Below are 24972 nucleotides of genomic sequence, written 5' to 3'. Positions count from 1 at the left end.
TCCATTGGGAGTAGTGCATGCACGTAGAGGGAAGATTAAATAGAAATATTATTTTTTGGGAGTTAAAAGAAGTGTGATGATGAGAGAGAGGAGATGAAAGAGAAACACATATTAAAATAGTAATTATACTGTGTTAAATTAGTGGCTAACGTATCATATTAAACTTCCATCACACATAGAAAATGATGGTTAGCGTCTATTAATCGATTTGTTATAAATTAATAATATTAATAATTAATTTATTATTTTTAAAATATAAAAAAACAAAAATTTATTCAAATATTAACGGACTTTTATTGTAATTTACCCTCATTCTAATGCCTATTATCTCCTACATCACCCTTAGCTTAGCTCTCTCCCCAAAGAAAGAAATGGCCTTTTCCAATGAAATTGCGAAGTTTTCAACATTATAAAGCATCGATTACGATCGATGACTGATATCTGAATCATCAGCTGGCTTTTATCTCACCGAAGAAGAAGCATTGATTAAGATAATGTACCACGGCGGCTACACTGCTGAAATTACAAGATTATCTCCAAAAGCTACGGAGAAGGATGTTGACTTTTTGGCATATTGCGGTTCAATTCAGCATGTTGGAATCATCAGGTAGGTACACTTTTGCTATATCTTTCATGATTTTGTTCAGAAATTACTGGTTCTTCGTGGAAGACGAAAAGTCAAAAGCTATGAAGTCCTTTTTTGTCTGAAATGATTCCTTGTGTTGGATAATTCATAATCTCAGTCTCTATATTTATGGCAAGCAAATGATTCCCTGTAAAAATTTAGAGTTCAAATCAAAATCAAGACTTTCTTCGTCTGAAACGTTTTCCTGTTTTATACTTTTCGAAGATGTATGAATGATACAGCTTACCAACAACTGCGTGTTTCCTTGCTTGTGGCATACTTCTTGAACTAATGAGAGTTTAGTTTACCCTACTCAAGTTGTGATTAGTTTATGAACATGGCAATCTTTATAAGAAACGCCTTGATTTGATGTGGTTAGTTGATGAACGTTTAGCATATAAATTGATCATTCTTTTAAACCGAACAGTATTCGTGGTGATTCTGATACCAATAGTGAAGTAGTTTCTGGTGTGTTTATGTCAATCTCTTGCATATGTGACTGTCTGTTTATTACAGCAATTGTGTCCTACTCGTATCTGCTTGTGATGTGTCTTTTTTGCTGTTATTTCTTCAAATTCATGCTCTCTTCACTGCAAACAGATGCGGGGATGACTCGTGCACAGCATATGTGACTGACATTTGAAGATCCATATTCGCTGCAAACTGCGGTTTTACTCTGTATCCATAGTTTTGGTTTTGATCATTTTCTTTCCTGTAACATCATTTTGGTTTTCATATGTAACCATATCATTCTATGCGCATCAAAACATATGGAGTATGGTATGGTATGGTATTAGTACTGATCTAGCCCATAAACCAGTTTCCATGTAAGGCTGCAACTCATTTGATGTATATTAGTCTAATTCCTCAATTTGTGTGTGTAATATATAGGTCCTAGTACTTTCATTAAGTCATTCTTAAGAGATTTAGCACATACATGGTTTTTTTAATCACAGAACTCAGCTTCATGTCACTTTGGCCCATAAACTGAAAACTGGTAATAGTGATACCGAGTTGGTCGACTGCAACTTTTTAATTCTCGAAAGACAAGCAGCCTGCTCTTTATTCTCGGAAAAAATGTATGACTGGTAATATAGGCTGTATAGTTATAACAGAAGATAAAATTATTGTATATTAATAAACATGGATGAAGATGTTTTTACGGATTCTAAATATGTTTGCATCCTTATCCATATCAAAACATAACATAAGCATATCGCAATTATAAATGCAAATGTTGATCTAATAGGTTTTTTGAGGAAATAGTGAATTTTGGTAGGGAAACCTTGCAAACACGACTTCATTCTTATGATCATTGTTAAGGTAATCTCTTAATTTTGATGTATCAGGGAGCTATGATTGTTGATCTGTCTGTATGCATATCAAGGTGGGGATCGTACATGGACGATGCATATCCTTCGGATGGTTCAAAATCGATGCTCGAGACAATGGATCAATTGGGTGAAATAATTAGGAACTATCAACATGTTTGAAATCATTGTGATGCCTGTACTCTGCATCAGTCTTGCTTGCTGTTCTTCAGTAACAGAGCATGGGAACATTTTCTGCATTTGTATGACAAAAAAAAAAAAGTTTGTAGTTTGAGTTGCTCTCTATGAATTCATCAATGTAATAGGGATGGACATGGGTCGGGTTTTTGGTCCTCTCGATCCGACCCGAATATATAACTTAGAAACCTGACCCGACTCGAAATAAAAATATTTTTATTTAATAAAAACAGTGACTTAATTAAAAAAATTATATATAGAGGGGTATTATTGAAATTATTCATAAATATATAAGGTAAAATTATATATTTTTTCGGGTCGAGTCGAGTATTTTTCATCCTAAACCCGAACCCGACCGACTCGAATATCACACTTAAAAAAACCCGACCCGACTCGAACCTCCTTTTTTTTTTAACAAAATCCGACCCGATCGGGTCGGATCGAAATCCGTCTGGTTCGGGTTGAGTGCCCATCCTCAACCATCCCATAAGGTTACTCATGTGGACCGATTTATTTTGACACCCGGAGAAGCTGTATCTGTTGTCAAAACGATGCTGGGCAAGGGATATGTTTTGGACAAAGATGCCATTATGAAGGCCAAAGAGCTGGACGAATCCTATCGGCTCTCAGCTACTGCAGCAGCCAAAGTTGCTGAGCTTAGCAATAGAATCGGCCTTACCAAAGACATCAACACCAGCATGGAAACTATATTATCAATGGATGAGAAGTATCATGTTTCAGATATCACCAAGTCCGTTGCATTAGCTACCGGGAAAGCAGCTTTAATGGCGGTGACTTTTACCGGGAGAATTGCTGTAGCCGCTGCCAATGCTGTAGTCAATAGCAGCTACTTCTCCAAGGGGGCGCTTTGGGTTTCCGATAAGTTGAGATGTGCCGCCCAAGCTGCTGCCGATTTTGGTAGCCATGAAAATACGTAAACAAATGCGTAAAATTTGTTGTTTGCATAAGAGTAACAATCTGTCTTTTATTATACGAGATGTTTTTAAGTGATCATTTGGTTTGATGCATTAATTCAAGCGATAGCTGTAACATGTCTGAAAAAGAAAAGGAAATATGACATGTATAACATTTTGTGTGGAATCTGGATTTTGCTGTCTAAAATGTAACATATTGAATTAAAATTAATTCAAATTAAATATATAACGAATTGCTATTAGGATAAGATATTGTATTATAAACTTGTGTAAATTGTTTAGGATAAACCCATGAAAGAAAGGGAAGAAGGGCACATGGGAAAAGAAGGCATGTGGAGAAGATTCATTGTGTTTTTTACTTGTTCAATTCTCCATATTTATGAATATTGAGGGTGAAGGCAACAAACTATAACATGGATCCACCCTAAACTTCTAATCAAAGCACGTGGAGTTCTTGTTGTGGACCAGATAGCAATACATGCAGGAATAATTCTTTAAAAAGAAAAAGAAATTAAATTATAAAAAATGTTTTTTTTTAAAAAATATATAGTTTGTTCTCCTCAAGTAATTCGGATTCGAATAGCATTATCTGTACGTAAAGATGAACGTAGAATTTTATGTTATGGGAAAAAGCTCTAAATTTTAAAAGGGGACAAATTTTACAAAATTATAAAATAGATTTTCAATAAAAAATACATTAGAAAATAATTTTAAATTTATGAGAGTGACCGTCACACTCGCCCTCTCAATCTATCCTTATCTACTCGTGCTTAAATTTAACCATCCAAATCTTCGAAAAAAAGTGTTTTTGAAGTTTGTATATATTTTTAACTTAATACATGATTTGGTCCTAACTATACTTATTTTCTCACTTTAATCATTTTATTTTGGTTGGGGGTGTCATATGGTACATTCTAATAAGCGTCATGCATCCATCCTTTCTAATAACATTGATAATCGTAGAGACTAATATGAAAAAGAAACAAAAACATTATATTCTGATTTGGAGAAAAAATTGAAAGTTTAAAGTGAAAAAACAAAACAATATACCTTTAGGATTAATTCAGGTATTAAACCTAAAAAACTTCAAAATTTGGGAATCGGAGTTTCGGCCTTCGGTGGGTCTCTAAAATCTTGAGAATTAGATAAGAATCTAAGATTTGAAGAGTGAAAGGCCAACATATGTTTTCGCCGTCAATGGCACATATTATCCAACATATGTTTTGGACTATAGTCGTATGACCATGAGGTGAATGTTTTACGAATGGCACAAGAGGAACCTTATGTGGGGGCAAATTGTCTCTCGTTTCCTTTTTTTATTCATCAAATTATCTATAAAAAAACAATAATGTAAATATATCGAATTCTGTATAATGATATATATCATTAATGAATTAGATAATAATACATCATCAAAAATAAATTTAAATAATTTTAATTTTAAATTTTTATGCTGATGTGTCAATTAGATATTATATCTATTCCATTACATGTTTAATATAAGAAATTGTCATATTTAGGGGTGTTTATCGAGTGAGTCGAGTGCGAGCTAGACATTGTTTGACTCGTGTTTGTTAAAATAATTTGTTGCTCAACTCGACTCGTTGCTCATTAAATTTGTTAAAATTTTGCTCGATTCATGCTCATTAAGAAAACTTATTGCTCGACTCGTTGTTCCTTAAGATCGATGCTCGTTGCTATTCTTATTGCTCGTTAAGCTCCCTGAAATTTTTATGAAAGTTTTATCTTACTTTGATAATTGTTACAAACATTTGTTGTGTTTTCGTGGGTGGGATCATTGCTTCAGAGAAAAAACATTTACCTTTGATTTTATCCGCTTAGTGTTTCAAACCTCAATGATAGTTTTCTCGTTTGATTTTTTTCTCAACTGAAAATTATATATTCATATATTTTCAATCATACAATTAAAATTGACCAACAATGATACAAATTAAGATCCAATATATTTTTTAAATTTTAAACATGCGACTTCCCATCAGAATTGTTAATTTTGGTTTGAAGGTTTAAATTTGGTTTGAGATTCAACCAGTCTAATTCATAACATATTACTTTAAAAAAAATTTTAATAGTTGAAAATAATTATAAGATAATATATGATTATAATATTTCTTAGTAATTAACAATATACAACCAACAAATATAACTATTCGAACTCATGACTTAAAGAAAACTAACACTTCTTTTAATTACTGAGTTCACTTAATAAATTCGCATCAAATTGATTTTCATTCTCAACTGGCATTGTTCGAACCAAGATGCATTGTTCGAACAATGCAATTTTTCTGGGTTTTTTTCCGAACACTCCCTTTTTTTTTTGGTTTCAAAACAACCTCACCTTTGTCTTGAAAAGGGTAACAAAAAGAGGGAAAACGAAATAAAATAGGCTTGGGTTAATTAGGAGGTAAAAAAATAGACTCAAAATTAGGTAACTAAGGGGTAAAACAAATCAAAGGGCAGACTATTTTTTTGAAAAGAGAAAGGGGTTAAATCCTAATGTATCTATCACACTAAAGCATCACATTCAATCGTGTAGTCTCGACAAGCATTATGCTTCAAGTTCTAGAATGCAAAAAATTAGTAGACACATTCAAATTAACAAAGAGCAAGAATGTAAAAATATGCTCATTTGACTCAAAACTCACATGAAAGGTTAATTGCAATAGGTCAGGCTATCAATTCAACCATGAAATGCATGGAATGTCAAATTTTTTTAAAAGAAAATCCAATTAATCATGCCAATTTCTATTATGCTTCCTAAATTCCATAAAAAAGATTAAAAATTCACAAGAAAATTCAAGGAAACAAGGCAAAAATAAGATAGACAACATTCAATTTCAACACATAGTTCAAGAAAAATTAAAGTCCAACCAATTGAATAAGCAAAGTAAAATTTGATGCAATTTCCACCCCTCACTTAAGTCATATTGTCCCAATATGAAAATTAAATGCACAAGAGAGGGGACTAAAATACTCCCCTATTTAATATCAGCCTCAACTATGACCGTGTCGAGATAGGCCCGGGCGAAGGTAAGAGAGAATCTCAGCAAGGTTCGTCTCGATGGAATCAAGTCGTTCATGCACTTCATGAAGTTTATTGTGCACATCCGATTATGAATGCTCTTCCGACGCCGCTTGTGGCTTGTTCCTCCGAAGAAATACCACGCATTGCAAAAACATAAGTAAAATGTGAAGAATCAAATGTCAATGGAAATAATTGAGATGCAAGGTTAATAATTGAAGGGCCGAGAATTAATGGGTGATCATATCGCATAACTAGCTCAAAAGTGCACGCGAACCAAAAGCCCAAGTTTACTTTCGTACCAATTTGCATACACCACAAGAAAAATAATTCAACCTTACTTAAACAAGATGTAGTATCGTTACGTCCGGAGTAGTTATATGCCAAAAAATGGTGTATGTACCGTAGAGCAGGATTGTGAATATGTCGTCCCTTTTTCATCCTTTCATTGTATTGAGCACCGGTTGAACCTATGAGTGCCTTATAAGCTATATCTGAATCAAAGTTCTGCTGCATCTCATATAAAGTGGTTAGATAATTGTGGTCCGGGACATCCATCATGAACCCCATGGAAAAAATAAAATCCGACAGCAACATAGAAAAATTTTGTCAAGTAACCAAAAATATATATCATCGGGCGATTCATTAGTTACGACACGATGAGGAAAAAATGTAACATAGTATAAAATTCAAATACCAACTCATAAAATGCACTATGCCTAATCTTAGAGTATAATCGCCAACCAATCGCATCAAAGTAATGCATAACTGAATCACGTAAATGCAATGAATAAAGAGTGTGATCGGGAATGAATTTGTAAACCTAAAACTTGCGATATCGGATGCTATCAAACCACCAAGCTTCATCATCATCAAAGTCTAAATAGGCGCAAAGAACCTCCTCAATCGGAATGGAATATGTGCGCCCACGACGATGATGTTTGGAATAATGTGCATACTTGTGAGCATTATCATTGTGGATGGGGGCTTTCTCAAGCTTAAAGTGAAAGAAGGTGAAGCGTGTGGCTGCCCAGAATATTAGGGAGATGGTGAAGCTCAATCGGCAGCAGGCAATGGAGGTGCTTTGGCTGGAAATCACTTCTAAAATCGTCTAAATAACCAAAAACAAGATGCCAAATTAGTAAATGTTCAAAAGGTTCAATATCGACAGGTTCAGAATTTACCTCGGGTTGTTCGAGTACTGCCAAATGAGTGGAAAACGATGGAGCGACATACATCATTGACTGAGAAAAAGATCCTGACGACATGGAATAAAATGTTGGGTTTGATGACAATGATGGGCGGTTCTGTCGTGGTCCGAATGGACTGGTAGAATCGTGTGGTTTCACCATAAAATCGACAGAATAGTAGCGGCTGAAGGTAGCGATAGTGGTGGAACATGGACGGGCTATAGAGAGGAAGAACATGTTCTAGACTCTGGCGCACGTCAGCCTCCACGACGAACAGCAAGCGTGGGGGCGCAAGCAGGCGATGAACGCGACAATAAATCAATACTGCTCAGTACTTCAATGATGGGTGGTGCGACGAAACAGTGGTGACTTCTACCAAGAGTGACCAACAGTTGAGATGGGTTGCCAGATTGATTTCTTGTTCTCACCATTGTTATGAAAAAAGAAGATGAATAAAATAAAGGTAAGAGGACAAATGATGATACCTTGGGTCGACTAGGCAAGTGACGGTGGTGGCGTAAGGTGATGCACGGTGGAGTTTTTGTGACAAAGAAATCAAGAAGACGAAGAGGAATGGGAGAGTTGGGTGGCCAAATAAAAACAAAAAGGGGGAAAGTTTGGTTAAAATATATAATGTGGGGGGAAGGGTTTTAAAATAAGTCAAGGAAAAGTGTTTGAATAATATTGAAGTCGGGGTCGGTGGCCCAAAATAAAATAAGTTTTGTTTCAAAAATTGAAATAAAAGTGAATTAGATTAATGGGGCCCATGGGGAAATATCCATCTACCATTCTTCGGATCGTCCTCTTGTCAATTTAAGATGCACATGGTGGATATGTTTGATATTTCATATACTGCACGAGGTCATGGTACCATGGATAACCATTTACTTCTTCTTTTATACTACAGTAGTGTGTCGGGGCATCATACGTCTAAATCCTTATTGGCATCATGTCTGCCTTTTTACTTGCTTTAAACATTGAAACTAGTGTAGCTAGAGCATCTGCTATTTGGTTATCTTCGCGAGAGAGGTTGTTGAACGTCACCTCTTCAAACTCCTTTATTAGTTCGAGGGAAAAATTTTTGGTACTCCACTAATTTCGGGTCTTTCGTCTCCCACTCACCTCAGAGCTGGTATACTATGAGCGAGGAATCTCCATATACTTTAAGCACTTTGACATTTCTTTCAATAGCTTCTCTTAACCCAATGGTGCATACCTCGTACTCTTCCATGTTGTTGGTGCAGAAGAACTTGATTCTACTCATGAAAGGATAGTAGACGTCTTTCGAGGAAATCAACACTGCCCCAATTCCCCGTCCCAAAGCATTAGAGGCTCCATCAAAGTAAAGCTTCCAAGATTCATCATTTGAGATATCTTTCTCTTCAAACGAGATGTGTATCAAGTCTTCATTAATAAAATTAAAATTCAGGGACTCATAATCTTTCGAAGCATGACTTGAGAGAAAGTCTGCTATGGCACTTCCCTTTACCACCTTTTGGTTAACATATAAGATGTTGTATTCTAATAACAACATCTTCCACCTAGCCAATCTTCCAATTAGATCCAAGGATTCCATCAAGTACTTCAGTGGATCTAGTTTGGATATCAACCAGGTGGTATGGTACAACATGTACTGTCTGAGCCTCTTGGAAGCCCACACCAACGTGCAACAAAATTTTTGGATTGTGGGTATATGGTTTTGCAATCAGTGAACTTCTTGCTCAAATAGTAAATGATCCTATATTTTCTTCCAGACTCGTCGTGTTACTCTAACACACATCCCATTAAGTTCTCGAAGATGGTTAAGTAGAGAATTAACGATTTCTCATGAACATGTGCTATCAGGATATGACCTTTGGACAAATATTTCTTGATAACTTCCAAAGTCTCTTGGCATTTGTCATTCTAGATTTTAGGATTCTTCTTGAGTAATTTAAACACTGGATCACACTTGTTGATTAATTAGGAAATGAATTGAGATATATAGTTTAGCCTCCCAAGGAATCCTCGAACTTCTTTCTGGGTCTTGGGTGGAGGAAGATCATGAATTACTTTTACCTTATTTGGGTTGATTTCAATTACTATTTGATTCACGACGAATCTCAAGAGTTTTCCTGATGTTACCACAAAGGTGCACTTATCTGGGTTAAGCTTTAGCTGATACTTCCTTAATATCTGAAATAGTTCTCAGGTTCTGAATGTGCTCCTCTTCTGTTCGGGATTTGGCAATCATGTCATCCATGTAAACTTCAATTTCTTTATGCATCATATCGTGGAAGAGGGTCACCATTGTTCTTTAATAAGTTGCCCCATCATTTTTCAATCCAAAAGACATTACTTTATAGCAAAAAGTCCCCTACATAGTTACAAATGCATTCTTCTCCATATCTTCGGATTTATCTTGATCTGATTATATCCAGAGAAACCATACATAAAGGAGAACCCAGAGTGTCCTGTCATGTTGTCCAATAGGGTGTCTATATGAGGTAGAGGAAAATTATCTTTAGAGCTAGTCTTGTTGAGATCCCGATAATCCACGTACATGCGGACTTTCCCATCTTTCTTTAGCACTGGGACTATGTTTTCCACCCATTTTGGGAACTTGGATACAGGGAGGAACCCTATGTTAATTTGTTTTATCACTTCCTCTTTAATATTTAGTAACATCTTCGGCCTAATCCTCTTAAGTTTTTGTTGAATAAGCTTGTATTCAGGCTTTATTGGAAGTTTGTGCACCACCATGTCTATACTCAAATGTGGTATATCTCGATATGACCAAGTAAAGACGTCTTTGAATTCTTGGAGCAAGTCTATCAGTTATTGTCTGATTTATGTGGATAAAATAGTGCCAATCTTTATTTCTCTTTCTTCCTCTTTTGTTCCTAAATTTACAATCTCGGTTTCTTCCTTATGATGTAGTATCTGTTTATCTTATCTTTCTACTAGTCCTAGCAACTCGTTAGGAACATCACAGTTTGCATCATCCTCACACTCATAGATCTCTTCAAAACATATAGGCCATTCCAAATTCATCTCACGATTGAACTAAAAAATATTTGTGCTATTGGCATTGCAGTGACATCTGCAAAGTAAAAATTTGATATGCATTAGGATAATGACCGACGAGTATAAATGTAAAGAATAATGAATGAAAGAATGGTGTAGAATGCACAAAATGTAAAAGTGATTGCTATTTTGGAAATAAAAAAAGCCTTTTCATTAATGCGGAAGTAGTCTTAACATAGTCTAGCCTTATAAAATATCCTCTAATGCTACCAGGCAAAGCGTAGGGGTGGTTTCAGGTATTACTCTGAATTAATCTTATAAACTACAGGGAGATCATCTGCAGTCTAGTTGTTCAGCTTTTCACCCGGGAAGTAAGGGCTAATTCTATCCAGATATTTTCTGGGTTTGTCCTTGGTGACTATGTTGATAAATAAACCCTTTACGACCTCAATAAACATTCTTTGCTCTTTCATCTGCACCTCCTCTTCTAGGGCTTTGGTCTGCTGTTGCTCCATGTCATACACCCTTGAACCTGAAAGTGTGTTCTAAAAGAGGGAATGCCATACGTTCCCAAAGGACGTCTTCCCCTCTAAGCTTGGCCTTTCTTGATATGATCTTCCTCATTTTCTATTTGCCTTGTTATTGATTCGTGGGCTTATATTCGAGTCCAAAATGGTCATTCTTCATTTCAATGAATATGGGACGTACTATCCCCTACAAGTTCCTTTAAAAACCTTTTCCAGCCCTATATACTCTTCCTAGAGTTTGTCTGATAATTATTTTGGTGCAGTTGGATAATTTGGGGTGTGGCATCTTACTTCCTTCAACTACTTAGGTTGCGCTAACAAATTTCAAGGCCCTGAAATAGCACTCCAAAGCTTCATCGTTAGTGTTGACATACGAGGCATCGATTGTCATAGAAGTGACAATTTCTTATTCGGCTCCAAGGTTGATCAATTGTCCATTGATGAAAAATTTTACTTTCTAGTGTAGAGATGAAGGGACCGACCTAGAAGAGTGGATCTAAGGCCTTCAGAGCAGGCAATTATAGGTGGGATTATGTCCATCACCATAAAATCAACGTTGTACTCCATGGGTTCGATCAACATGAGTATCTCTATTTTGCCCATTACATTTTTTCGTGTTCCATTGAAAGCCTTGACAATATTGTGATAATATTTCATATGGGAGATATCGATAGGTAGTCATTGTAGGGTAGCTAATGACATCACGTTCAGTATAGACCCGTTATCAATCAGGACTAGCTCCCAGCAGCATATGGCCGTGATAATGAGTGGTGATGTTCAAGGTCTTGACAGATCTCATTCTTTCTTCAGGGATCTCGTCATCAGTGAATATTATGTAGTTGTCGGTAATTGTATGTCCTATAATGCAATCGCGCTTGTTCAGGGATATGTCTTATGGGATGAATGTATGGTTTAATACTTTCAGCAAGGTGTTACGATGTACTTCAAAATTTATCATTAGATATAGTATCGAGATCTTTGCCTGCTACTTATGTAACTGCTCCACTACATTGTACTCATCGAGCTTTAGGAATCTCAAGAATTCCTGGGCCTCGGTGAATATTATAGGTACCTCGGCTACCTTAGCCTTCGTTTTTTCCTTTGTTGGCTTCCTTTGATGTTTCAGGGGAGTTATATCTCACACTTCTAATGAAATAACCTATTTCACCTACTACTTCGGTGATTGGTTGCTCTTGTTTCACTTCTTCTATCTTCTCAATCACTTGTATCTTCTTTATAGAACCCAATTTCTCAGGAATTGATACATGAGCAGTTAGTTTTAAGGTACTTGATGGGTGTCCTTGAACGAAAATGGTGCCGGAGTCGTGATCACGATCCTTGGGTTTGTCGTTGATAAACTATTAGCTCGGTGTTTAACTATGATACGAGTTTCCTTGCTCCACACTTCACTTCTGATTCCTCATACACATCAATTTCTTTTTTTTCTTTAGCTTGGTCAAAGAATTATATTTCCTGGTTGTCCATCATCCTCTAGAGCAACCCTCTGAACTCTGGCTAGCATTGAATCTCGTGCCCCTCCTCTTGGTGATAGCCACAATATAACTCGCACTCAACTGGCTTTGGTTCTAGGCTACCTTTGATCATACCGGCCTCACATAATTGCTTGAATACATAGCCTAGGGGGATCGGATATCCGAGACCATGTTCTTCATCTTTCTATTGCTCTGTACAAAGATCATCACTCTTTGATCCTCATGATTCGACAATGGGTGTTTAGTAGTGGAGGGTGTCTTGAATTTTAGGTCATCGATGGTGATCAGGTTTTGCATAACCCTTTTGAATGCAATACAATTCTCAATGTTGTGGCATGTAATTCCATAGTGATATTTACAGCGGGTGTTGGGATCATACTAGTGAAGATACGGTAGTTGAAGGGGAGGCAATTTATAGGGTCGTACCACATTCGTCTCTAACAGTGAGGCATATATTTCAGAGTATGATATCGACACTATGGTGAAAGAAATTCTCGTAACTTCCTTTTTTGGGTCCCTTATTTGCGTTTGTGCTTCCCTTGTTAGTTCCTTGGTTGGCAACTGTAATGCTTGCTATATTCTTGTTGTAGGTGTTCATGTTAATTACCTCGTTCTCCTTTCTCTTATAAATAGGTTTTCTAACCCCTTCTCCCCCGTCTATCTTACCACTTTATATGTCGTTCTCAATTAATTCGCCTGAAATGACCAAGTCGGCAAAAAAATTTATTGCATTCCCTAATAAATGCCCAAGGTATGGGGCCTTGAGTGTGTTAAAAAAAATAACAGTAGCCTTTTTTTCTAGCAACGGTGGCTGAACTTATGTTGCTATGTCTTGCCATCTTTTTGGATGTACTGCCTAAAGGTCTCATTGTGTCTCTTCTCCATATTTTAGAGAGTCCAACGGTCTGGCACCAGGTCAATTACGTGGTGGTATTGTTCTGTGAAAGCTTTTGCTACATCTTTTCATGATTTGATATGCAACCTGGTTAGCTGGTTGTACCATTTTACAGCGGACCCAATTAAACTATCATGAAAATAAAAAATTAGCAACTTCTCGTTTTCTATATAGCCAGACATCATTCGATAGAACATTGTAAGGTGTGACAAAGGGCACGTTGTCCCATCATAATTCTCAAAATTTGGCATTTTGAATTTTTGGGGAAGAACAAGATAAGGGCTAGACTTAGTTTCCTGGCGTCTATCCCATAGAATGGTTCTATTGCCTCCATATATTTCACTCTATCTTCCAAGTTCTTGAGTTGCTGAGTGATTTCATTGTTTGTTTTCTCCCTCTCAGCCATTTCATTTAAATCCGATGTCAAATCTTCCAAGTCGAACTCATCTCGTCTTGCCCTTGACACATGCGGATAGTTCGAAGGTTCTACATGAGGTTGTTGGTTGGCAAAGTAGACTCCCAGTCGAGCATCTTGGGGAGTTAGGGATTGAGCGGATGATGTATGTTGATCTGCAAAAGCCTTGTCAGCAGTCGAGTGCTTCTTATATATGTCCTTTATTTTCTTTAGTAAACTGAGTTGTGAACTCGTCATATCAGCTTCAATCTTGTTCAGTCTATCTCTCATTTCTTCTTGCATGTCTCATTGATCCTGCTCGATTTGGGCTAAGCTCTCGTCCATTTTCTTGGTTGACTTTTGAGTACCTGATCGCGTGTAAATAGATAGTGTCGTGGCACACAATTATGTGCAAGTATACACAGTTAACCAAGTAATATAGTAGTGAGTGAGTATCGTCTCCACAGGGATTGGAGGGTTTTTAAAAATATGTTATAACAAAAGGATGTCATTAGGTAAAAATATAAAATGGTATGCACAGTGTAGAAATTTATGTCGTGGCAAGAAATGGTATGACCAAATGAAAAATTATGCAGTGGCAAGAAATTTTGTAAACACTGAAGCAAGTAAAGTAAAGATAAGAATTTATCTGATCTACAGAAATATACTGATAACCTCACACAAACAAGCTTCTATAGAGTAAATGGCTGGACTTGTTATGGCTAAAAAATATTCTATGACTGGATGACTGAGTACCCTATGCCTATGTTGCCCGACAGGATTTACTAAAGTGTTCATAGGCTATCTCTAGTAAGGAACTTGATAAACTTAATCACATCAATACCTCTCGGTGTAAACTATGAACCTAGTCTATTGGTTGAGTGTTATCCCTTTTAGTCCATTAAAACCCTCTCCTTATCTCTAAGGAAGATTAAAACCTCACCATCCCATATTAGTTCCTTTGTTTATGTAAATCTAACCTAAGTCTCTTGATATTAGGTATCAACACTTAGAAAATGACTATCTCTCGAAAGCTCTTACAATGACTAAGCATGTTAGGCTATGACAAATGTCAATCTCTCAAAAGCTCTTACATTACCATGACATAAAGTTAAAACAGTGAACAAAACAACATTAAACATACTAAAAAACATCCATTAAAATGAAATAAAACATCAATCATAACAAATCCAACACCAAATAGATTAGTTCATGGCATGACTAAGTTCAAACAAGATAATCCTTAAAAACAAGCTAAAATTATTGTGTTTAAAGTTTACGTGGCATAACGTATCTCCTTCCAAAATTTGTATGGGAAAGAGAGAGAGAGAGAGAGAGAGAGAGAAATTGACGCCTCTGATATTAACTATGTATGAGTAGGGACGAAGCTCCCTTAGGGCCCAAGGGGCCCCAACCACTATTAAAATTTATATATTCGATATAATTTTGGTTTAATAGTATTTTGGTTCATGTAAAAGTAAATATTTAAATTTAAAAAACATAAAAATTTATGAAATATTTAATCAAATAGTGGTCGAAGTAAAGAATGATAAGTATGTGTTCTCAAAGTTTTAGTCTAATTATAATTTAAGTCATTATAAGTTTAAATATTAGATAAATTAGAAGTTGTCTTGTGAATTTTGAGTTTTTTTATTTTAAATTTAAGTTGAATAAAGTATAGTATATGTTAAAAGACTTTCAACTATTTGACAATGAACAATCATATTCCTACATTCACAGTGCTTGAACTCGGGACCTCGAGGATAACAACAATCCCCTTAATCACTAAGGTCGTTTGTTCATGCTGAATTTCGAATTTAAATATCTAACAATTCTTTATATTTTTCTTAAATAATCTAATATTTTGACCCTATCAATATTTAATTTTTTCTCGTCCCTGTAAATGAGTCTAACTTTTACCCTAGAAAATGCTTTTCAGACCCTCGAACCCATCACTGCCCCTCCAATGTCCTGTTCTTATAAGCTGTCATATGAGAGAGTGAATCCAATATAAATCATACCCCACTGTCTCTCCCTTGAACCCTTTTGAGATTCCAAGTGCATGAATGAATTGAGTTATCGCCATTGAAATGGCCTTCCCTCCTCATCCTTTCATGTTTCAAACCCTCCACCATGATCAAAACCTCGACCATCTCCCTTCCCCTTATTCCCTCCTTTCTTCCCCTCCTCAACTCTTCCATGGTAGTTGTATGTCTCTTGATCCATCTTTTTTTTTCCGTTTATACTATCCATATGTGTGTGTGTTTATGTGTCTTTCTCTCAGGTGTCGGAAAGCTGGAGGAAGTGCTGCTGCATGGCGGCCATGGAAATGGAGATGATGAATTGTCTGACGATGGATCGCATCACGGGGAGAAGAAGAAGAGGCTCAACACGGAACAAGTGAGGGCTTTAGAGAAGAGTTTTGAGCTGTCAAACAAGCTTGATCCCAACAGAAAATTGCATCTGGCTAAGGAAATAGGGTTAAAACCAAGGCAGATTGCGATCTGGTTTCAGAACAGGAGGGCCAGATGTAAGAACAAGCAACTGGAAAAAGATTTTGATGCTTTGAAGAAACAGTTTGAAGCAATCAAAGCTGACAACCATGCCCTTCAAGCTCAAAACAACAAACTTACCGCAGAGGTAAATTAATTGGCTTCTTAAACAAGATCTTCACCTTCATATGCCCTAATAAAATCTAACACAGTTGTTCATATTTAGGGTTTTTGATTTCTAGGATTAACAAATGTTCATCAAATTCATCAAAGTCCTTATTTTAATGTTCCTGCTAGGCTACTACATCAGTTGATCAAAACTACTCTAAAGTGCCAGTGTCAGACAGCAGCAAGTAGACATAGTTGCAGTTTTTTTTTAATCATATATAACATTAATTCTCTGCAATCGGATTATAATATCATTTGTTACATCTATGGCCGCAATCTAAATCGAGGTTTGATTCTTCTTTTCGTTTTTGTTTCTTTTTGGTGTAGTTATTGTCTTTGAAGAACAAAGATTCAAATGAAACCCAAACCAAGAACGAAAACGAGGGTTCATGTAGCATTAATGGAAGCAAGGACAGCCGTGACGTGAACTTAGATATCTCGAGAACAACATTGAGGGCTTCGTCCATTAGGCCCGCGGCTCAACCATTAGACCTGAAACTTGACCGAGTGGCTCACGATGATTCGAGCCTGACATGGCATATGTTGAATGGAGTAGATGAACAGCAAGGTTTCTGGCCTTGGGCTGACCAATCAATCAAATTTTCATTGAACTAAAAACCATTTGTCCGACGGGTACCAGCGCCCCATGCCCTTGGGGATTGACTCAGCCAAGTTTAAGAAGAAATTACTAGTTTTTATTTCCATTTCTACATCATTGTTTTGTCTATTTATTGAACTCGTACATATATTAGCTTTTATTATTTTCTTGAATTTTTAGACAGGAGCATTAAAATATTACTTGCAAGTTATAAATATTTGAAGACAAGAAAACTTGATAATATCATAAGTATTTTGTTATTTAATAATATGTATGTTGTTTATATATTTGTACAAATTGGAGATTGAGTAATAGGAAGGAAATATAGGAAAAAGAATAGTTAAATTAAGGTACATGTGCTTCCAGGTCTGGCATGTAACGTGGGGATTGAAATACAAATTTGATTCTTTATTTGTGCTGCCCTTTTATTTAATTATAGTTGTTGCTTGTGGTATCATATGGGATGGCTGCACAATCAACCTTTTTCTAAAAACAAATACATGGATTTGTTAAAGAAACGTTGCTGACATTTTTATTCATTGTTTGTAGATAAATATGGAGTATTATCACATCCAAAACCTAAAATCACATAAACTAATTGAGAAACAAAAATAGGATGAAAACCTATTTAGAAGATTATCTATGAAATAACACTCTTTTGAGAAGACATAAATACTTATATATACTTTTACATATATGATACTTAAATATATATATATATATATATATATATATATATATATATATATATTTGATAAATTTCTTTCATTCATTTTAGATAGTGCTCGTGTTACCAAAGATTAAAATGAAGAAGAAGAAACTAAAACAAATTTTAGGTAAAATGAAAGAACATGGATGTGTCTAAGTCACATGTAAGAACAAGCTAACCAGTAAGGGCGACTATCTTGGGCTCCCGCTTGTGGTGGGAAAGAAAAGATAAATAAACTTCTAAGTGTATCCAAGGATGGAAAAAGAATTTTCTGTCGTTTGGAGGAAGGGAGATTTTCCTTTAATCGGTTGCTCAGGCTATTCCCACTTATGTCATGTTCTGTTATCTCCTTCTGGAGGATATTAATGAGGATATCACCTCCCAGATTCACTCATTCTGGTGGTCAGGCAAACAAGATAAAAGAGGGTGGGCGATGGTATAGTGGGAGAAAATAAGTAAATCCAAGAAGGAAGGTGGATTAGGTTTTAGAGACCTTAAATTTTTCAATTTGACGCTTCTGGGTAATCAAGTTTGGCGAATTATTCATACCCGGAGTCCTTAGCAAGACAGGTTCTTAAAGCAAAGTACTTTCCCAACCAAAGTCTTCTAGAAGCAAAGCTTGGTGATCGGCCTTCAAATGCATGCATAAGCATTTTCAAGGCTAAGGAAGGGCTAAAGGAAAGCTTCTTTTGGAGAATTAGATTTAAAAGTCAAAAGAAGTTCTTTGGAAATTCTTAGGGAGATTCCTCACCTATTTGTTCGAAATCCTATGCAGATAATGGCCTTCATCCTTTTAAATGCTCTGATTTCATGCTTCCTAGAGTTACTAGGTGGGGTAAACAATTGGTTTGGAGGACCCTTCTCACAGAATACGTGGACAAGGTGCTCGATATTTTGATTGCGCCAACACCGGGGACAAAATAATATGGACCCATCACTCAACTGGTTGTTATTAAGCTAAATCAGGTTACAAGTGGCTTTTACTCCGATAAGAGATCCCGAGGGATAATGAAAACAATTTGGAAAACGCTTACCAAGATCCCAATTCTTCCAAAAATGACGATTTTCGGATGAAGAATCTGCCACAACACAGTCCCAATATGAGAGAAGCTCGCTCAAGCTCGATTATCTGAAGGGTGGTGCCCATTCTATAAAGACACTGTAGAAACTCTGATCCACGCCCTTAAAGACTGTCCATAGGCAAGACCCTCGGGTCCAAAGAATGATATTTTCGAGTGGCAAGGAAGCACCTGCAAAAATTGGTTGGTTTGGGCGGCTACTCAATTTGACTCCATTGGACTGGCACGCTTAGTTGTACTGCTCTGGAATATTTGGAATAGGCGTAACAAGTTCATCCATGAGGCCGAAGTTTAGGAATATAGAGAAGTCATCCTTGCTTCCTGGAACCTATGTGATGATTTCTTCGATTCCAATGGGAGGTGGTCATACCAAAAGAAAACCTCTTTCAGATCAGGAATATGGAGTAAATCTCCTGACTGTTAAAAGTCCAAAGGTTGGCAACCAACTTTGAAAATGGTTTTCAAAGTTTGATAAATGTTTTTTTGAAAAATGTTTTTTCAAAGTTTGGTAGATGTTTGTTGAAAATAAGAATGAGTAAATTCACTTTAGTCATTGCACTGTAGGGTATTTTCAAAGATTAGTCCCTAAGTTTCAACTATAAATACCCTAGCTCATTTAGCTTCAAAACCATCCCAAAAATCATTTCTTTCTCCCAATACTAGAGAGCTTTCTTCTGAGTAATGAGTGTTTTGTAAACACCTGTAAATTTTATCTCTTAGTAAAAGATCTGCAGCAGTCCGGAGACGTAAGCAAAATTGGCTGAACTCCGTTATCAATTTCGGGTATTATTTTTCCGGTTTTATTTCGCATTCTCACTAATCTGGTTATAGGGAAATTACTTGTACTCGGTTTATTTCCTAACAAATGGCATTAGAGCTTTTGGTTGTGAATTTTGTCAATTTTTTGCGAGGTTACTATTTATTACTATTTACGTGAATAGTGAATTTCATGAATAGTAAAAATTTTGTCGGCTATACGAGTTTGTCGACGGAGGTGTTCTAATACACGGTGGTTCACAAGAATTGTCAAAAACGATCCAAACGAAACCAGATTCGAGTGGGAGCGATGGCTGCAGACGGAGGGAAGGTGAAAATTGAAAAGTTCGATGGTGCGGACTTTGGCTTTTGGAAGATGCAGATCGAAGATTTTTTGTACCAGAAAAATCTATATCAACCTTTCTCAGGAAAGCAACCAGAGGGCATGAAGAATGGAGACTGGGCTCTTCTCGACAGATAAGCCCTCGGAGTTATCCAACTGACGTTATCCCGCAATATTGCTTTCAACATAGCAAAGGAAAAGACCACGGCGGGTCTTATGGCGGCTCTCTCCAGTATGTATGAGAAGCTATCAGCCTCAAACAAAGTGCACTTGATGAAGCGATTATTCAATTTGCGGATGACGGAAGGGGCATCGATGGCACAACACCTAAATGAACTCAACATAATCACAACCCAGTTGAGTTCAGTGGAAATTGAATTCGATGATGAAGTTCGAGCTTTAATTCTCTTATCATCTCTACCAGATAGTTGGAATGCTACTGTTACAGTAGTTCGTCGGGAAATAGTAAATTGAAATTCGAAGATGTTCGGGATCTGGTACTGAGCGAAGAAATTCGACGGAGAGAATCAGGTGAAGCATCAACCTCCTCAGCCTTGCACACGGAGTCTAGAGGGAGAACTTCAGAAAGAAATTCAAATCGTGGCAGATCGAAATCCAGAAGGGGCAAATCAAGAACAGGAAAGAAAGACTTTACCTGTTATAATTGTGGCAAGAAGGGTCACTTTAAAAGAGTTTGTCGAGCACTGAAGAAAGATACCAGTGCACAGGAATCTGCCAATATGACAGAAGAGACAGGTGATGCCATGATTCTAAGCGTCAACACTCCGATTGAATCATGGATCTTGGATTCAGGGGCATCTTTCCACTTCACCCCATGTCGAGAAATCATGGAGAACTATGTCACTGGTGATTTTGGGAAGGTTCATCTAGCCGATGATGAAACCTTAAAGATCGTCGGAAAAGGAGACATCCGATTAAAGTTGCCAAACTAGACCACCTGGAAGCTGACAGGAGTGAGACATATTCCTGGCCTCAAAAGGAATTTGATTTATGTATGACAGCTTGATAGAGAAGGATATAGTACAACCTTTTCAGGCTGTGAATGGAAGATTACCAAAGGAGCACTCGTCATTGCTCGTGGTAAGAAAACTGGTACTCTCTATATAACCTCAAATTTAGAGAATATCATTGCAGTAGCAGATGCTGATGGAAAATCAAACCTATGGCACCAAAGGCTTGGCCATATAAGCGAGAAAGGGATGAAGACACTTTTGTCAAAGGGGAAGTTGCCGGATCTAAAGAATGTAGATGTCGGACTATGCGAGGATTGCATCTTTGGCAAACAAAAGAAAGTCAGCTTTGCAAAGATTGGTAAGACACCCAAGGATAAAAATTTAGAGTTGGTTCATACTGATATATGGGGATTATCTCCAGTTCCATCTCTTGCAGGCTCATTATATTATGTCACATTCATCAATGATTCTACAAGGAAGGTGTGAGTTTATTTTCTGAAGAAAAAATCAGAAGTCTTTGATACCTTCAGAAAATGGGAGGTCATGGTGGAAAATGAGACTGGTTTGAAAGTCAAGCGGTTGAGGTCTGACAATGGAGGAGAGTACAAAAATAGAAGATTCATAGATTTCTGCGCAAACAATGGGATCAAGATGGAGACAACAATTCCCATGACACCGTAGCATAATGGCGTAGCAGAGCGCATGAACATAACTCTGAATGAACGTGCCAGAAGCATGAAGATACATGCCGGATTGCCCAAATTTCTATGGGCTGAAGCTATCAACACTGCAGCTTACTTGATCAACCGTGGGCCCTCAGTTCCTTTAGATGGCAGAATACCAGAGGAAGTTTGGAGAAAGAAAGAAATAAACCTTTCACACTTATTTTCAATGAGAATGTGATGTACAAAGACAGGTCAACTGTAGAATCAAGTAGCTCCAATACCGAAGCTGAAACAAAGGAATTTGCTGAGTTCGAGGAGATTTCTAGAAATGATGTTCAGATCAATCCTGAAGCAGTTCAAGAAGAACCAGGCACACCAGAACTGAGACGCTCATCCAGAATTCCTAAACCAACCCAACGGTATTCTTCTTCTTTGCACTACTTATTGCTGACTGACAATGGTGAACCAGAGTGCTATGATGAAGCAATGCAAGTGGAGGATTCAGTCAAGTGGGAGTCTTCCATGAAAGATGAGATGGACTCGTTTATGTCAAATCAGACGTGGGAATTAGCTGAATTACCACCAGGCAAGAAAGCGCTACACAAAAAGTGGATTTACAGGATCAAGGAAGAGCACGATGGGAGCAAACGCTACAAAGCGAGATTGGTTGTCAAAGGTTTTCAACAAAAAGAAGGTATTGACTACAATGAAATTTTCTCTCCAGTCGTGAAGCTGTCTACAATCAGACTGGTATTGAAAATTGTAGCTGCAGAGAATTTACATCTTGAGCAGTTAGATGTAAAGACAGCTTTCCTTCATGGTGATTTGGAGGAAGAAATCTATATGAAGCAGCCAGAAGGCTTCATAGAGGCATGCAAGAAAAACCTGGTATGCAGGTTGAAGAAGAGCTTGTATGGTTTAAAACAAGCTCCTAGACAGTGGTACAAGAAGTTTGATAGCTTCATGAGTAGCAGTGGTTTTACCAGATGCCAAGCAGATCATTGTTGTTACATCAAGAGGTTTGATAATAGCTTCATTATTTTATTGTTGTACGTTGATGACATGCTCGTTGCAGGCTCAAACATGCAAGAGATTATACACTTGAAGCAAAAATTGTCGAAGCAGTTTGCTATGAAGGATATGGGCACTGCAAAGCAGATTCTTGAGATGAGGATCAAGAGAGACACAAAGTCGAGGACTTTGATGTTATCACATGCTGAGTACATCAACAAAGTACTCTCCAGGTTCAACATGCAAGATGCTAAACCAGTAAGTACACCTTTAGGTGTTCATTTTAGACTCTCCAAAGAACAGTCACCAAAGACGGAGGAAAAACGTGCACACATGGTAAAGGTTCCGTATGCCTCAGCAATTGGAAGTCTGATGTATGCCATGGTATGTACCAGACCAGATATTGCCCATACAGTGGGAGCTGTTAGCAGGTACATGAATAATCCGGGCAAGGTACACTGGGAAGCAGTCAAATGGATCCTCATATATCTGCGAGGTACCACAAACAAAGCACTTTGTTTCAAAGGTGGAGATACAATATTGACAGGCTATGTAGATGTTGACTTAGCCGGAAATATTGACATCAGAATGAGCACTACAGGGTATGTCTACACTCTAGGAGGAACTGAAGTGAGTTGGGTTTCTCAACTACAGAAGATAGTTGTTCTCTTCACAATTGAAGCAGAATATGTCGCTGTTACGGAAGCCAGCAAGGAGATGGTTTGGCTCCAAAGTTTCTTGGAATAGTTAGGCAAGAAACAAGAAAACAATGTCTTGTATTGCGACAGTCAAAGTGCTATACATCTAGCAAAGAATCCGTCTTTTCATTTCAGGACAAAGCACATACAATTGCGATATCATTTTATCCGGTCTCTTCTGGAAGATGAGATTTTGAAACTTGAAAAGATCAGTGGAGCTCAAAATCTGGCAGACATGTTGACAAAGACGGTGACCACGGACAAACTGAAGTTGTGTTCAGCTTCAGTTGGCATGCAAGAATAACAAGACTAGAAATGCTGCTACATCGATCGAGGTGTGAAGATAGATTAAAATCAGTCTTCAAGTGGGAGATTGTTAAAAGTCCAAAGGTTGACAACCAACTTTGAAAATGGTTTTCAAAGTTTGGTAAATGTTTCTTTGAAAAATGTTTTTTCAAAGTTTGGTAAAGTTTGGTAGATGTTTGTTGAAAATAGGAATGGGTAAATTCACTATATTCATTGCACTGTAGGGTATTTTCAAAGATTAGTCCCTAAGTTTCAACTATAAATACCCTAGCTCATTTAGCTTCAAAACCATCCCAAAAATCATTTCTTTCTCCCAATACTAGAAAGCTTTCTTGTGAGTAGTGAGTGTTTTGTAAACACCTGTAAATTTTCTCTCTTAGTAAAAGATATGCATCAGTTCGGAGACGTAAGCAAAATTGGCTGAACTCCGTTATCAATTTCGGGTATTATTTTTCCGCTTTTATTTCGCATTCTCACTAATCTGGTTATAGGGAAACTACTTGTACTCGGTTTATTTCCTAACACTGACGAGGTTATCAATATGGACGGGAGTTGTAGCATGAAATTATCATGGATTGGTCTTGGAGGTTTGTGTAGGAGGACCCAATCTCCTTACTCTGCAGAGGTTGCTGAAGTGGAAGCCTTCACCCATATCATCAAATTTGCAATTGATAATGGTTAAGATAAAGTAATCATTGAGGGTGACACGATTAAAATGACAAGTGTCGTTTTACTCGTCAAAAATAAAATAAATCCTCTTCAAAATAAAATAAACAAAATTGAGAATAGAATAGTGAAAGAGGGTCAATCCACGGGGACTTAGTAATTTATGATGTATTTTTATGTTGATCTTAAACCAGGCAGCAACAATAAGAATAAGTAAAAGGGGTGGCGTGAATGAGGTGAATAATAATAAAAATTATAAGTAAAGAATTAAAAAATAAAAATTGATAATAAGGAAGCGTAAATTAAGCACTAAAATTATAATGATAAAATCGCCTCAAGCTAGCTTTGTTTAAATGTTGATCATCGAAATGGATTTTTCCCATGAGATTCATGTCAGTTATAGTCTACAAAGCCCAACCCATTGTAACTTGCCTTTCTCTTTAAAAACCGATCTTCCCAAGTCACTCTTTAAAAGTCTATTCTTGAATGAACTAACCACAACTATTGTCGCTAGAACAAACAACTTAAGTTCTAGAAAAGCCCAACTTAGATTATGTTGTCTCGTCGAGAATCAAACCCGATCTCGGTTTTCCTTAGTGGACCACCGCTAAATGTCTTCACAGGAGGTCAAATATGCTACAAGCCGATCCCTCCTCCCAACTATATATTAAAACAACACCCATATCAACGTCGAAGTTTTGATTTGAAAGCATTTTAATTTTGAAAGTAAGGTTAATTGCCAAACTAATAAAACAGAAAATCAAGAATGTAACCCAAAGAATATTAAGTGCTATATCAATTCTAACATATGGAATTGAATCATTGCTAGCTCTTGGCTAATAAAAAAAGCTAAGTAAAAGAAAGTGAAAATGAGATTTTTTTTATTAAAATGAA

At 36.8% G+C, this 24972-nt stretch overlaps 2 protein-coding genes across 3 annotated transcripts; both read left to right on the top strand.

The window, feature by feature from the left end:
• Nucleotides 1-418: 418 nt before the first annotated feature.
• Nucleotides 419-3246, top strand: LOC120144408 (protein vip1-like). Its single transcript, XM_039158468.1, is given in 7 exon segments — nucleotides 419-607; nucleotides 1226-1259; nucleotides 1261-1303; nucleotides 1677-1678; nucleotides 1975-2061; nucleotides 2640-3083; nucleotides 3164-3246. Coding segments are annotated over 6 exon segments (711 nt in total). The 5' UTR covers nucleotides 419-494; the 3' UTR covers nucleotides 3072-3083; nucleotides 3164-3246.
• Nucleotides 3247-15658: 12412 nt separating this feature from the next.
• LOC120144353 (homeobox-leucine zipper protein ATHB-20-like) lies at nucleotides 15659-16999 on the top strand. 2 transcript variants are annotated; one of them, XM_039158437.1, is made up of 3 exons: nucleotides 15659-15815; nucleotides 15898-16253; nucleotides 16601-16999. In XM_039158437.1, exons 1-3 carry the CDS (start codon nucleotides 15704-15706, stop codon nucleotides 16886-16888), a joined length of 756 nt encoding a protein of 251 aa, XP_039014368.1. In that variant the 5' UTR covers nucleotides 15659-15703; the 3' UTR covers nucleotides 16889-16999. The 2 variants fall into 2 exon arrangements, with proteins under 2 accessions (XP_039014368.1, XP_039014367.1); XM_039158436.1 differs by having other exon boundaries at nucleotides 15733-16253.
• The last annotated feature ends 7973 nt before the right edge of the window (nucleotides 17000-24972 follow it).

This window comes from Hibiscus syriacus, unplaced genomic scaffold (assembly GCF_006381635.1).
Source record: "Hibiscus syriacus cultivar Baekdansim isolate YM2019G1 unplaced genomic scaffold, ASM638163v2 tig00110889_pilon, whole genome shotgun sequence".
In the NCBI taxonomy this organism is placed as follows: domain Eukaryota; kingdom Viridiplantae; phylum Streptophyta; class Magnoliopsida; order Malvales; family Malvaceae; genus Hibiscus; species Hibiscus syriacus.
The sequence above is the reverse complement of the archived record's forward strand: the minus strand, read 5'-3'. Positions and strand labels throughout refer to the sequence as shown.

Coding starts and splice junctions, on each gene's coding strand:
- LOC120144353 (XM_039158436.1), top strand. CDS start 15,747: ATGATCAAAACCTCGACCATCTCCCTTCCCCTTATTCCCTCCTTTCTT. Junction 16,254..16,600: donor ACAACAAACTTACCGCAGAG/GTAAATTAATTG, acceptor TTTTTGGTGTAG/TTATTGTCTTTGAAGAACAA.